Consider the following 14,599-nt stretch of genomic DNA (forward strand, 5'->3'; position numbering starts at 1 on the left):
CAATATGGTGAATGCTAGCTCTGGTTGTTACCATCACCACATTATGACACACTATTGGGTTGCCACCCACCAAGTAAGAACCACTAATCTATAGTAATCCTATTCTATGAGATGTCCATATGTTATTATTTTAAGATATTATTACAATTGTACTTTAGCACATTTACTTTGTTACTATATTACTACAAATTCCTAATTTAGTTGCATTATAGCAATAACATGATTAAATATGTTCCATAACAGTTCAAGAAATTCCACAGAAACATATCTTGAAGTAACTGCATATTTTTATTGTGTTAATCAAAAACAATCTGACATGACATTTCACAAAGACCGGGGAGTATTACAGTGCACCACGTTAACTTTGGCCTTCGACCTTTGAACTTTCAGCTACAGACCGCTCCACACACCACTCATCCTTTGCCATTATATACAGAGCTCTGCTTCCCCCCCCCACACACACACACAACACACATTTCTCTCTTGATCACACACACACACACACACACACACACACACACACACACACACACACACACACACACACACACACACACACACACACACACACACACACACACACACACACACACACACACACACACGCTTCTCCTTGTGAGCTATTGAACAGGGGTGTGTCACATGGCATGGGATACAACAGGAGTGTTGAATGGAGCGCTGTTTGAACACCAAAGACTCTAATTGGACACTGTCTTTAGGAAGAGATTCTACGTTAGCTGTAATGTACAAAATCATGTTGAGGATGAGTCCTTTTCAGCAGAACATGAACGATACAGATGTAAATCTACATTTATAAGAAAAATAAAAATCCACCACAACATATCAGCTTATCTTTGCACATAAATACATAGGAATAATAATAATATTCAACATTGCTTTCTTTCTCTCGCTCTTTCTTGCCACCACACCATTGTCAAACGCGTTAGCCACTAACATTGGTCATGCAATTTCAAGCACAAAACAACAGCTGGCTTAAAAGGGATACTCAGGCAAGTTAGACATCACTACCAATGTAAATAATCTATTTAAAAAAAAAAAAAAAAATAAAAATTACACATCTAAAACCTATAATCTCTCAATTTAGTGAATTAGTAGTCTAAACTCAATAAATCCTGTGGTTTAAATGTAGGCAATCAGTTTGGATTTTTCACATCACCTTATTGCAGTGAATCATCTCTTCCTGGATGTGGTGTCAAAATGCAGAGTGTCCCTTTTATAGGCGTCAGTCAGTTCAGTTTAAAGAGTTAATTACATCTCTATAAAGAAGGTATATAAATAACAACAACAATGATTCCATACATCTAAAGTCCACTCACAGATCTAGTTCATGCTGCCTTTTTAGTGAGACCCGAGTCAATTCAAGTTCTCACTAAAGCCCAAATTTTGCCAAATTATTGAAAAACACGATACTTTGGGGCAGCAACACAAATTAGACCACATACTCAACATAAAAATCATTGATATCTCATGAATGGAAAACATAAACGCATGTTTTATCTTACAAAACCGGCCAGTTGCTTTCTTTCATGTGGATAGACTATGATATATTAAGGTATCGTACCACAGGTAGGCTCTTCACCTGAGCCTGTACACACAATGGACACTAGGGGGCAGGCTACACACACACACACCATGTTAGCACAGACAACAGACAAACAAGATTTCTTTACAGATAATACACAGAGAGAGATTAGATTAAGACGAGGAGGAGGAAGATATTTTACTACTAATTGTCCATTATGAAGAGATGACATTATTTAAGCAGCAAAGGTCAATGATATTATGATTGTAAAACTACATTGAGAAGTGATTACAACAGTGTATGAATTTCATTCTTTTGCAAACAGTAAAAATGCATTGTGGGTAGGTCAGAAGGGCTGCTTTCTGTGCATTTTACCGTACTGAATGAGGAACCTTCGAATCACTCATTTCATATTATTTGCATATCTATTTGTCACAAACAATTTATGCAAGAACAGTGTCAAAGAAATGAAGTACCGCTTGGAATACAATAAAAAAAATTAAAAAAAAATCATAGTCTCACTCATAAATATCATGCTAATATATATATCGTATCCCAGAAACATGGGTTGTCATTTGGAATCCACTAATATTTTTCCTCTTCTTCCTCATCCTGCTCACCGTATTAATGCCTCTCATCCAAACCACCATAATATCCTTAATGTTAATCCACAAAACATTGAACGCAGCAAATTCTAGAAAGCTTTCAGGGTGAGGTTTTGGATTATGTCCAAATTAATTTTCTAAATGCACCGCCTGAATATATTCTTAGAATATTTGTATATGTAAAGGATGCCACATTAGACTTTTAGATGTAATTTAAGTCTTGTTTGGGCCTTTATTTGCTTTCAGAGATTGATTTCTTTGAGCCCCAGCTTTGTCTGCTTACTGTAAACACCTCGTCTTTCTCTCACATCATGGAATGAGAGTTGATTTTCCACCACTCATTCTCTAGTGGTTTGGACCAGAAAAGCAGTATAATCATATCTGTCCAGATATGACCACTCTCTAATTATGACCAACTGCATTGTATTGTGATTTAGTTTGCTGTGGCATGCCTGAAATGTGCCAAAAGAAACTGCTAAGAAAACTTACAATACAACTAGTTCTGCAACATGCTCATCTTTTCCACAAGCTGCCCAAAGCTGCTGGCATCTTGATCTCTTTTGTGAGTGGATTCAATATTATGCACACAAAACCTGTGAAAAGTGAGGTTAGTGGAAATATGTGAACCAAGAGCACCACAGGAAGTCGGATCAATTCATCTGTTTCTGTAAATATATTTCAAAAGATGTTTATCTGTCTGCATGCTTGTGCAATTGAACATAAATAGTCTTGAGTTTCCAGTTAGAGACCATTACTCTTTACTATGTTCCAGTTATCACATCGCTTCTTTTCTCTTCCTGATGTGTGCAGCACTTGAGTCCACAATTTTCCTGCAATAGTATGAAATCTTCAGGTAAGAAAAGCCATAAGGAGAGGTCATCCAAAACTTAAGGTTTTTTTTTGAGTGGTATAGTCCAGAGAGTAGGTGCGGATACTGTGACACAGCTTGTAGCAGGCAAATTTAAGGATGTGGTCATCCTGTGCTGTGAACCCAGCTTCCATATACAGTCAGTGTCAAAGGGAATGACAGATGAGTGTAAGTTTATTGCCCACAGATAAAGGTGGGTTTCCTCCCACGTATCTGCTAGTACACTCGACTATTCTAGTGGAACAGTGTAAAGGGATCGTGCAGAATCAATTTGGGCAGTAAGGCAGCACATGCAGGGGCTGGCCAGTGGGACGAGGACTCGGGGGTTGGGGTATCATATAGTGGGGGCATCCATAGATAAATATACACAATAGAGGAGGTGCTGTGTGTGTGTGTATGTGTGTGTGTGTGTGTGTGTGTGTGTGTGTGTGTGTGTGTGTGTGTGTGTGTGTGTGTGTGTGTGTGTGTGTGTGTGTGTGTGTGTGTGTGTGTGTGTGTGTGTGTGTGTGTGTGCATGTGTGTGTTTATGTAAGTGTGTGTGTGTGTCTATGTGTGTGAACACCTCCAAGAGTTATTGGTCTCTCAGTCTCTGTCTATCAAGCTCCTCCTTTCTTCTTGTACGAGTCATTCTTTTCTCCCTCCATCTCTTTCTTGACATCATTACTCCCCTGCGCTGCGCGGCGCCCGAGGATTTGGTTTCCCGTCGTGGGTCCGGCGGTTTCTCCCCTTTCTGATCTCCTGAAGATGTTTCCACTTCTTGTTCGCTGGGCGGGCATTTGGACCCAGAGGCGGGATGTCCTTCCCTGGAGCAGGAAAACTCTTATCGCTCTGCTCCCCACCGGCATTCTTGCGCGCCCAAACTTGCTCACAAATCTGGTCAACGGTGCTCAGGTTTGGGTGGTCCACAAGCTGCATGAAGTCCCGGTACCAAAGTTTTTGATTGGTCATTGGGGGCCCACCTCCGCTGCGGGGCTCTAATCGAACAGGGGCATCAGAGGGTAGATTAGAGATGGAGGAGGATGTTGAAGGTACGACTTCGAACGTGATGCCTAGTAATGTTTGGGTGAAGCCATGTTCCATGCCATGACACTGGTAGATGCCGACATCTCTCTTCAGGACACGGCGAATCAGAAGGCCTCTGTCTGTCTGGAGTATGCGGTCATCTAGACGTACCTGGAAACAAGAAATATGAAAGAACTAAACAATGTGTACTGCTGCCATGTTGTCTTATTGTACAAGGATATATTTTAGCACCAATTTTGCCAAGTAAGTCCCACAAAATGTTTTCATTTTGACCCTATGTCCTTGCCATTTCTCTTCGTCATCATCAATCTCCATTGTCTACCTTCCCTCTCACCTCTTCTCGTGGGTTCTGTGGATGTTTCTGGAAGGTCCAGGTGACTCTGGCCTGAAGGGACTTGGGTATACACTCCAAGAAAGTGCTACTTCCCTCAACTCCGTACAGCTTCCTCTCTGCAACACGGTGCTTATGGTGATCTGCAGGGGGCAGCAGAGACATGAGTATTATGAGTCAGCTTTTATCATAGGACAGTGCTCTCTAATAACAATACAGGACAAGGCAAGAATGGTAGCAGCAGAAAAGGGTGGGACAGGACAGAACAATGCAGAAAGGTCAGGAGAGGAAACAGGTAGAAAGAGTCAGACAAGGCAAGATGGGGAAGAAAAAGATTGGAAAGGGAAGAATGGACAAGACATAACAAGAAAAGACAAGATAATGCACTATCATCCTAATTTTTGTCCCATTTTAGGACACTAAGGCTTATGTTTCATAGATTTATAAAACCTAAATTATAAATATATAGAGTGGGTCTTTTTCAGTCTTATGAGCAAATTACTTCATGCATTGGCATTGCAAGAAAACTATTAACCACATTATTTGTCAGCACAATAGAGTCTTAGTCAACGCTGAATGATGACAACTTCTGTTTGGCAGCTCACTCACAATGATTCCGTGTGAACATTTGGCACTATTTGAGGGGCTTGATTCAGATATTCCGTCACATGTTTGTTGTTACATTTCAAACACGCACGTTAGTCATGTAAGTTGTTAATATTGTGACATAATTATATGTACCCTAAATCTTAAACTTACCCATACATGTGAGTGAAGGCACTGGAAGCACCAGTACTACACAGATTAGTGGGGGAACAATGATGTGCACACTGTCCAACAGACCCCTGATCAGCGCTTTGGGGTAATGCCAATCTCATCAGAGACAATTACTTTGACCTTCATTAGTTTTACACAACCCGGCCGGCATGCCACATGATGTAATCGTATTACCCAGGAGCTCCTTCAGTTTGAGCGATTAGCCTGATTCAGTTATGTGGCAGAAAGACAGATAGCAGCAGAATGCTGGTATTGTGGTCTGGGAGGACAGAGGTCACTAGAGGTGAAGGGGGGCGGAGGGTATTTTGGATTTCTTGGCATCTGGACAGTGAGGTGTCAGATGCCAAGAGTCTTTGTGAGTCAGAGCAGGATCAGACTGAGGCTTTGTTCTTATTACTTGAGCATACATCAGCAGCAGTCAGACTACAAAACCAATTACAGCTATTGGAGCTTGCGTGGTTTATTTTTAACGACAGACTAACAATAGTTTCCTGAGACATCTATACACTACAAAAAATATTTCTAATCTGTGTTGTTGCTGGAGTAATGGTGGAGTAATTTTACCTCCAGAGCAGAGGGTGTTGGGATCTCCATTCCTCACATCCTGGCGACGGAAACGCCTGTAAAGAGTTTTGCAATTTTTAGAATAAGATCAGGAATTTTGAAAGAGAATGATCATGTGGTGTGTGTGCCATCGTGTTTGTGTCGCAGACCTCTTTGTGTTGGGCAGGTAGCGAGTACATGATGTTCCGTCCCAGGCGCAGTACGGGTCTCTAGCCAGGCAGCACTCAGCGCAGGCCTTCCCGTACACACTGCAGCGGTGAAGGGGAACCTGGGCGATGCCTGTGTCGGAGCCGACATACAGCTGTTGCTGTGAAGTCGAGGGAAACATTTTAAAAGGGCGGTTTTACGAGTTAAAAACAGCTTGAATATTTATGAGCCATTTTAATCCAAACATCCAGCTTTGTTGCTGTGAGTTTTTGCTATTGATAGGTGCTGGGTGATGTTGCATATACAATACAACCAGCCTCCAACAATATAGATCTATATTGCTTAGTTATCGTGATATGTTTCTGTGCAGATGTATGTGAAGATTAAGTATTCTGCGATCACAATTGTAAAAATGTATTGTTGTAATGAAATTCGTATGATATCTTTATGCTGCAAAGATCAGTATTCTCTCAAAAAGAGAACCACAATGTTTAATGTTTTCATTAAGGATTTTAAGTGTAACGCAAACATACCCGTTTTGAGGAGATCTGCATGTTGTTGATAGATGAGGCATCCTGAAGAGTAGAGGAGATACAGCAAATGAATTCACATCCTACATACAGATGTGTGCTGAAATTATTGTTACCCTTCCACTTAACTCAATTATCTTCTACGGGGCCAGCTTTATTTTCGAGTTTTCCTTCTTTTTCCACCCTTCAAACTGTCCTCCTTTTAATTTTCCTCCTTAGGCTGCGTCCAAGGAGTTCGCCTATTAACCATGAACCTTAACATTTCTGATTAAGTTAGGAACTGTGGGGCCTGGAACATCGGACTGTTGGGAGATAATCTTGTAACCTTTACCTTGCCTCATTTTCTTCCTTCAACAACTCTCTTTTTTTTTCTGACTCTCTCTCATGTGCAGTGTTGTGCACTCCATGATACCAAGTATCACCATGAGTACTTTTTTTTCCATTTAAATAAGTTGGCTGACTGATTACAGGGTTGGTGACTCCTGTGACACCAATTGAAGACAAATATCAAGACAATCCACTTGTCAGCATTTATACAGGGTATTATTCACATTGTCCAAGGCATTTTAGAAGATGTTTGTAGAATAAGCAAACGTTTTACTTTTTAAACCCCTCTGATTATTCAATAGCAAAACAAAGGCATGCATGATGGAAGGTGAGGTGAGGTATAAGGAAACCAAGGCTTCTTTTGGCCATGTTGCAATCAATACATTTCCATCAAAATAAACATGTAATTTCATGCATTCTGACAGATATACAGTTGAGTGCAAGAGGGCTTTTATCTACATGAAATTATCATTTCCATACAGTAGTGTTCTTACTTTGAAGACCTCCAGCTCTTCCAGTAAAAGTTCCTCCATGTTGTTCCAGCTCTCCTTGGGAACATTGATCACCTTTAGTACTGTCCCTTTGTCTGAAATAACATATACAGCCTTTTATATGTAATTTCATTATTTTCATGTTTAAATGTAAAGTTAAAAAAAATTACAACGGGTCATTCACCTGTGCCAATAAACATGACGTCATACTGTCCGTCGGCAGCACTGACTCTGTCCACAGCGAGCTGTGTGAAGCTGTAGTCCACATTAGTTCTGACAAAGACGGGCCGTCGGCTCATCGGGTACACGGGGTTATACATCAGAGGGTGGTGACGCGCAAACTGGATCACGTCATCTGGGAAACCTTTGGTGGACTCGAAGCTGCCGAATGTCTTGCTGGGACACTAACAAAGGGCAGTACAGTAAAGTTTAATTCATATTCCCGAGATGCAATTTATAGAGAGACACAAAAATAAACTTTGAACATGATAAGCTTACATTTAGATACAATTTTAAGTCTCATTTGTTACTATTTCAAGATGTATATTTTTAGTTCTAATGTCGTACTTAATTTACTGAACTTCAGTGGTGATGCAGGTAACTTTGAAACACATTTTGTCTCGGGAATGTCTGAACATACATGTGTCATTCCCTTTACTTTACTTTTTAAAAGTATTTAGCTGTGTACAGACTTCTCCTGTAAAGGTTTTGTTGATGCTCTGCAGAAGAGGACTGACTGAATGTATGATCTCCTGAGAGACTCTTTGCCATGTTCGGACTCAATTATTCCATAATGACTTAAGTTTGTTTTATCTTTGTGCATTTAAACTGGAATATAATATCTGACCCCTCAGTATTTTAACTGGCTTGAAATACGCAAAGGTCATTAGAGTGTGATGGGTTTCACGGATTTAAGAGTGATTTATTCCGGGTCAAAGTCCAACCTCTCGCTCTCTAATTAAAATTCCAGTCCTGGATTTTACTTTAGCATAAAAAAGTATCATATGTTTTATTAAATTTCCCCACTGTGGGATTAATAAAGTCTAATCTAATCCTTTTTTTTATTTTTATTTGCAGCCTTTTGATACAGTAGGTGCAGTTCATTAAGTTCGATCCGGTTCATGCGTTTATTTTACAACCCAGTGAGGTGATGATAGCGTGAGGGAGGGTTCACTGTAGGCCAAATACAATTACTATTCTGCAGTCATGCAATGGGGATTGTTTTACTGTGGCAGTAACAGCTGAAGCTCTGCATAACAAATCCTGCTGACGCTACACTTGTGTACTTAGCAGAATGTAAGAGCCCTCACGAGCACATATTGATTGGGAGGATTGTGGAGAGGTTTTGGAGGAAAATGAGGTCTAATACTGAGTATTGCTATGAAGTGCCTGTATGACCAACATCAAGGATATTACATGAGATTCATGTATTTATTTGATACAACCTGTATTGCTACAGTTAAGTGCTGAAACTATAAATATTTTAAACAACGTGACTAAAATGATGTGAATACAATAATTGTATAGCAAGACCACATTGTCATAAAGTACTCCTGTAAAAGTGATATTGACATACAGTAAGTAATGGCTTCACATTCAGGACTTGGGAGTGTTTGTGCTTTTACTTTAATAATCTGTAAAAGTACTCTTTCAGTACTTGTCAGACTCTATTATTATAAGTATTATTATTCTTATAATTATTAGTACTTACTGAGGCATTAATGTTTCCAGTATGCAGTGATTTATTGTTATGGGTGGGGTAGGGTGGAACTACTTTTGTAACTTTCTTATATGGGTATTATATTGAGTATTTTCATTTTGAAGCAATATATTCTATAAGATGATGATAACATGTTGTGTTCAAAATCAGAATTTACAATGCAGCTTGTAGCTGTGCGTCTTACATGAATGTAGTGTACTCTTCTAAACTTACCCGAGTAATAAGTACTAAGGCAAACCCCATTTAAAAGTACTTCAAAATTTTAGTGAAGTACTTGTCTAAACTGACTTGATTATATTTTAGTGTTAGAAAATCCTGACACTACTCTACTACTATGTTGATGGGCCTTTATGGTTATTGACATACCATTCCTGGACGGGGGTAGGGGACTTTTCCCTGGAAGGGGACCCACTGGTAGTTGGGGCCCTCTTTGTGAGCAAAGGGCCCCAGGAAGGCCCTCCGGATGTCATTCATGGAGTAGAGACACACAGCTGAGCCTTTAAATACACTGCTGCTGGGGGACAGGGGGGGCTGGGTTAGATATAACACACACACACACACACACACACACACACACACACACACACACACACACACACACACACACACACACACACACACACACACACACACACACACACACACACAATATGAATAGATTCTGACCTGGAAGTAGAGAAGACCGTGTAGACCAGAGGGTTTTTTCTGTCCCTCGTCTGCAGCAGGAACACATCGCCTGAGGATGGACACGTACATACACATACATACACACACACACACACACACACACACACACACACACACACACACACACACACACACACACACACACACACACACACACACACACACACACACACACACACACACACACACACACACACACACACACACACAGGTCAGGTGGCTGTAGTCCAGAGGTCAAAGGTTGAGAGAAAGATAAACAAAGCCCTATGGCCATGTCTAACTACTTTAAAGAGACGTTTTACTGATTACTGAGGGTCATGGCATGGAACAAAATCCTCTGCAGGTTCACGCAGTGGCTGGTAAAATTTAATTCAACAAAATTTAGTTCCATTAAGATATTTAGTTCCATTTGTTAGCCTGAGGCCTGCCTCAAACGAGATGCACTTCTGAGTTTTGACCCAAGTTTTAAAAAAGTTCCACTGCTCTAGCTGGTATTAACCTGTTAGAGAGCAACATGTATTTTAGTAGAATAATTGGCTCATATTAACATATTTTTACAGAGGGGTTTGTTCTGTCTATTTGGCCTCAGGTACTGTCAGAAAACTCATGGTCAGGATAAGAGACTCATTGTTTATATGAGGGAATGTGTTGGACAGATGTAGCCCAAGGTGGAGACATTGAACCAATGATTTTCCCATTAGTTTACCTTTCACTGGTTCATGAGATAAGCATGAAAACTTATCATATTACAGCCTGCAGATATGCTCGGAGATTTATTAGAACTCCTGCAGCTGCTGTGCAAATCGCATGACTGCAGGTTTAGGAGATGTTACATAATAAGAGACTCTTCATTCTTGTCATAATTCATGAATGATACCTCAAAGAACTGTGTTATTCCTAAAACAACAAGTTATTTTATTACTGGACGAGGGGAACAAGGCAAAGCAGCAGTTTATCATTTGAAATAACAACAGTTATTGGTTACTGTTTTTTGTTTTTTCAGGTGTAGTTTCATTAGTCCCATAAATTGATTAAATGTGCTGTCTTTGGCGGACTTTATGTCCAGTTGACTCATTTTAAAGACAAGAACTCTATCAAAGAGTTCCAAAATGTGCAGCATTGGGCTTAAATCATACATACTGTAAACGTTTGAGCAGTTTTATCTTTTAGTTTAAACATTCATGGGTAAAAACGCTCCAGCAAACTGGCTCTAGACATTTGTGGAACAGTCTGTGCGTTTACAGTGGAGCGATGTCTTCTTTATCATAACATATTTCTTCTGCCCACAATCCATTTTTTGTGAATTTTGCCTCACTTCTGGATCCCATCTAATGAAAAGCCATTATTGCTTTTTGTCATGTGAGGACTCACCAGAGACAAGCCTGCAACTCCCTTTGAACCCATAGCAAAAACACTGGCTTCAGATCAGGTCAGAATCTATTACCAATTAATCTCTCACTCATGCTTTCTTCCAAGTCTGCAGGAATGTGGGACTGACTGGTAATCTACAATCGAGGTCAGAAATCCTGTTTAATTTATTATGCTTCCCTCATCTTTTTTCTCCATTTGCACCCACAGAATGTATTTCTGGGTAAAAGTCCAAATGTAAGGTTGGAAAATCAGCCCAGTTTTTTTTTTTCAGTCATAGTACTAAATCATACTGCAGAATATTTTGGATTGACAGTGTTGGAAAGGAGGACCGGAAATAAGAAAGTTAGACCAATTATACCGCTGATAGGAAAGTTCAGCAACAACTGATAGGCTGATAGGAGCAGTGGGACGAGGTTGAGGTCAAAAGTGAACATCCTTCATGATTAAAAGGACACGTGAAAAGTTGTACTTGCGTTTTCTGTAGGACCTACACTTCAAACATCATACAGCATTCAGCATTCTGCTGACTGTGCAAAGTGAACTTACGCAGCTCATCAAAGTATGTGTCACTGCCATCGGCTCCTGGCACCGAGCAGATCAGACGGGTCTTGAGGAATGTCGTCCACTTGTTCACCAGACTTCGCTGACCACCCATGTCATTCTGATTCAAGACAAAAAAGTAATTTAACAGAATATTACTTTTAAAGACAGTGAGAAGAGTGTCCACCATTTTTTTTGTTTTCCACCATGAAACCAGATCAAAAATTTCATCATAATATGAACCTAATTTGTTACCAAACTGTCAAATAACAAAGCCAAGTGGACATGGTGAACACTGTTTTATTTGCAGCCTAATTTATTTATATTACTGGAGTTGAATTAATTAGATAAACCATGTTTTACCCTGCACAGTTGTCCGATGCGGGAATAGGTGGACTTCCCCAACCCCTGAGCCTCAACTGCCGTCTCACGGAAGAAGAAAAATATCTTGTCGTCATCAGGGTTCTCGCTTTCAGGGACCCAAAAGGAACCAACAAACTTTGGTTCTGGTTGACAGAATCAGTGAAGAAAAGTGTCAGTCAGAGGATTTTTTTTTTTTCTCTCTAAATAGGATCTTCTTAAAAAGTTGAAGCCTAATCTGACACATAAATATAAAATTGCAGTCTCACCATTGAGCCAGCGTGAGTCGTGCTGTTCAGTGCGGATGGAGGGCCGTTTCCCCAGGCTTCTGAAGATGGTGAAGTCTCTTCCCATTAAATCTGTAGCCACGCCTGCATATAGCTCATCACCTAGGAGATAAAATGTATCAATGACTCACTGATTGTTTATGTGACCTTTCCTAATGAACTCTGCATCAGTTAGGGCATGATATCAACACAACAACAATATATTTTTGATGATATACTTCTAAGGCAGTATCAGCCACACCGAGTGATGATAATATTTCTCACAAAAGCCAAGTGATAACCTAAAAGGATAATCAATGTGCGTGGGTTCAGTTACCGACGAGAACAGATGCAGCATTATGGCGAGGATCGTACGGACTCTTCCCTTTGCCGTCCTCCACCTGAGAGGGGTCAATTCTGAACACATGGTCCTGATGGAGAGACAGCACAGGAAGAAATGGGTTTGAGATACAATCACATTTTATCACATTTTCTTTTGCCACAAACATTCAGTAATTTAGGGAGTGAAATTTGAGGTTTGAGATTTTTGGCATCATTAAGGACTCAAAAACAATTTGCAGCCAGGAACTTGAGCTGAGCTCGACGCGTTTCTCCTTGCCATAATTTTCCTTCACATTTACCTTCAGTGCAGCTTTGCTTGAATCACTTTTGCTATACTAAGGTTTCGAGCAGTAGCTGCTGGATATCAGATGTCAACATTCTCTTTATACACATAAAGCCTTGTATTTTGAGCTTCTTTCTTGCAGTTATGTTCTCTCTTATAATAAATAGAGGCTCACACTTTCAGGTACTGCAACTCAGTTTGTGTGTGTCTGAGGTTAAAGAACATTTTGCCTGAGCAAATGAGAACATCCAGTTACTAGTGATTTAAATATTCTCTTTGTATTTGCAACCGTGCAAAATATTTTGTGTTTGAGATACTAAAAGCGCCTCTCTTCGGATGGATATCATTATTTTTACTCTTATGGTTGCTCTAAAGTGTGTGTTCGTGTTGGTTGTGTATATAGTCCTCACCTCCATCCGGTGTCCCACCTCTACAAAGGCACAGGTAGGGTGGAAGGCCCCAGTTCCACAGGCGTATAGGTGGGTGCGGTTATAATGGTGCACAATCTTCACGTAGTTCACACAGTCAGACTGAAAGACACACGCACACAGATATAGTGTCATTTAACTATGATTGACATGAATTAATTCTTTTGTCTCCTTATATATGATGTAAATCCTACTTCAGAGTATTTACACACTGTAGGAATACAATTATTTCAAGGAAATAAGTTTTTTATTTTAACTTTCTCGGTCAAAACATTGCCTCATTTGATGGTGGTGCCAAAAGATGCAGCATATTCAGAATTCACTGTAGATTGTCAGCTGTCCCACACTAAACTGGGACTTTGTGTCCTTTGGTTTAGTGATGTACATTCCTCACATAGCTCCTCTGTCCTCTTTCAAGCCCACAGCTCCACCTCCAGCACACTGTTGTGGCAGCCTTTATGTCCTGGCTGAACACACACACGCCTGCCATTTGTGTTTATAGGAATGTGTGTGTGTGGTGAACAGTAAAATAGTCATATGAGCAACCATGCGCACACCAACCATTTTTCATACAAGGATTTCTGTCATGACATGTTGATGTCAACCAAGCATAAAGAAATTAAGCAAAAAGAAAAAGTAAATGTTTTTAATTATCTTACTATATACAGTATGTGCAAAACAGTTCATACCAAACCATTTGAGTTCCTCCTCCTCCTCCTCCTCCCCCCATCCCCCTTCATATACAGTTTCCAGTATCCATGACTCTTCTCTGTTCCCTCCCCGTCTTATAAGGACAGCATGTTATTGATCCACAGACACATCTGTCCATCTACGAGTCAGGTTACAGTAAGATGGATCTCAAGAGACTGCTGGAAAAATATTTTCAGTATACTAAGAGACGGGATGGCTCATCATCCTTCTCATCTTAACACCAGGCTTTAAGCAGACTGTCCCATTAAGTGACAAAAATGTGGACGCTTTGATTAGCGATTGTTTGCATTATTATCAGTGGTCTTTCACTGCAGGCTTTGTTATAAACGAGGAGCTAATGAGACTGATTGTCTATGTTTTGATTTCAAACTTTTACATTTCCTAAAAATATCATCTAATCAGTGCAGTCCACTCATCTGACCAACTACCCCTCCCTTTCTCTCGTGTCTATTTCACCAAACAGGCCAGTGTAACATCTGTCTCTCTATCAAGTTACAAATATTGTGGAGCCCCTGAAAGTCACTGGAGTTTTGTAAAGACATGAATCTGACCGTCAACCACAGAGTCGGATAATGAACAACTGTGTCTGGATCACGTGGATAGATCAAAGCCTAATAATTCTTGCGATTGAATTCGTTCATGCTTTTATTTATGACTGACATTTGTACCTAAGTGATCATACACA

At 40.1% G+C, this 14,599-nt stretch overlaps 1 protein-coding gene across 3 annotated transcripts in view; it reads right to left on the bottom strand.

The window, feature by feature from the left end:
• Positions 1 to 269: 269 nt before the first annotated feature.
• The window catches only part of sema3b (sema domain, immunoglobulin domain (Ig), short basic domain, secreted, (semaphorin) 3B), a 77,570-nt gene continuing 63,240 nt past the window's right edge, over positions 270 to 14,599 (bottom strand). For all 3 annotated transcript variants that reach the window (XM_069693863.1, XM_069693862.1, XM_069693864.1), the window contains 14 exons: positions 13,186 to 13,305; positions 12,488 to 12,581; positions 12,154 to 12,273; positions 11,888 to 12,030; positions 11,531 to 11,645; positions 9,593 to 9,662; positions 9,293 to 9,437; positions 7,391 to 7,610; positions 7,210 to 7,301; positions 6,392 to 6,433; positions 5,861 to 6,018; positions 5,712 to 5,767; positions 4,374 to 4,513; positions 270 to 4,189 (listed from right to left, as the gene is read on the bottom strand). In XM_069693863.1, coding sequence (XP_069549964.1) covers positions 3,677 to 4,189; positions 4,374 to 4,513; positions 5,712 to 5,767; positions 5,861 to 6,018; positions 6,392 to 6,433; positions 7,210 to 7,301; positions 7,391 to 7,610; positions 9,293 to 9,437; positions 9,593 to 9,662; positions 11,531 to 11,645; positions 11,888 to 12,030; positions 12,154 to 12,273; positions 12,488 to 12,581; positions 13,186 to 13,305 — 2,028 coding nt within the window. In that variant the 3' untranslated portion in view covers positions 270 to 3,676. The remainder of the gene's footprint in view (positions 4,190 to 4,373; positions 4,514 to 5,711; positions 5,768 to 5,860; positions 6,019 to 6,391; positions 6,434 to 7,209; positions 7,302 to 7,390; positions 7,611 to 9,292; positions 9,438 to 9,592; positions 9,663 to 11,530; positions 11,646 to 11,887; positions 12,031 to 12,153; positions 12,274 to 12,487; positions 12,582 to 13,185; positions 13,306 to 14,599) is intronic.

This window comes from Brachyistius frenatus, unplaced genomic scaffold (genome assembly GCF_029030835.1).
Source record: "Brachyistius frenatus isolate BFR_SWC_R1_liver_20210118 unplaced genomic scaffold, ASM2903083v1 Contig_16, whole genome shotgun sequence".
In the NCBI taxonomy this organism is placed as follows: domain Eukaryota; kingdom Metazoa; phylum Chordata; class Actinopteri; family Embiotocidae; genus Brachyistius; species Brachyistius frenatus.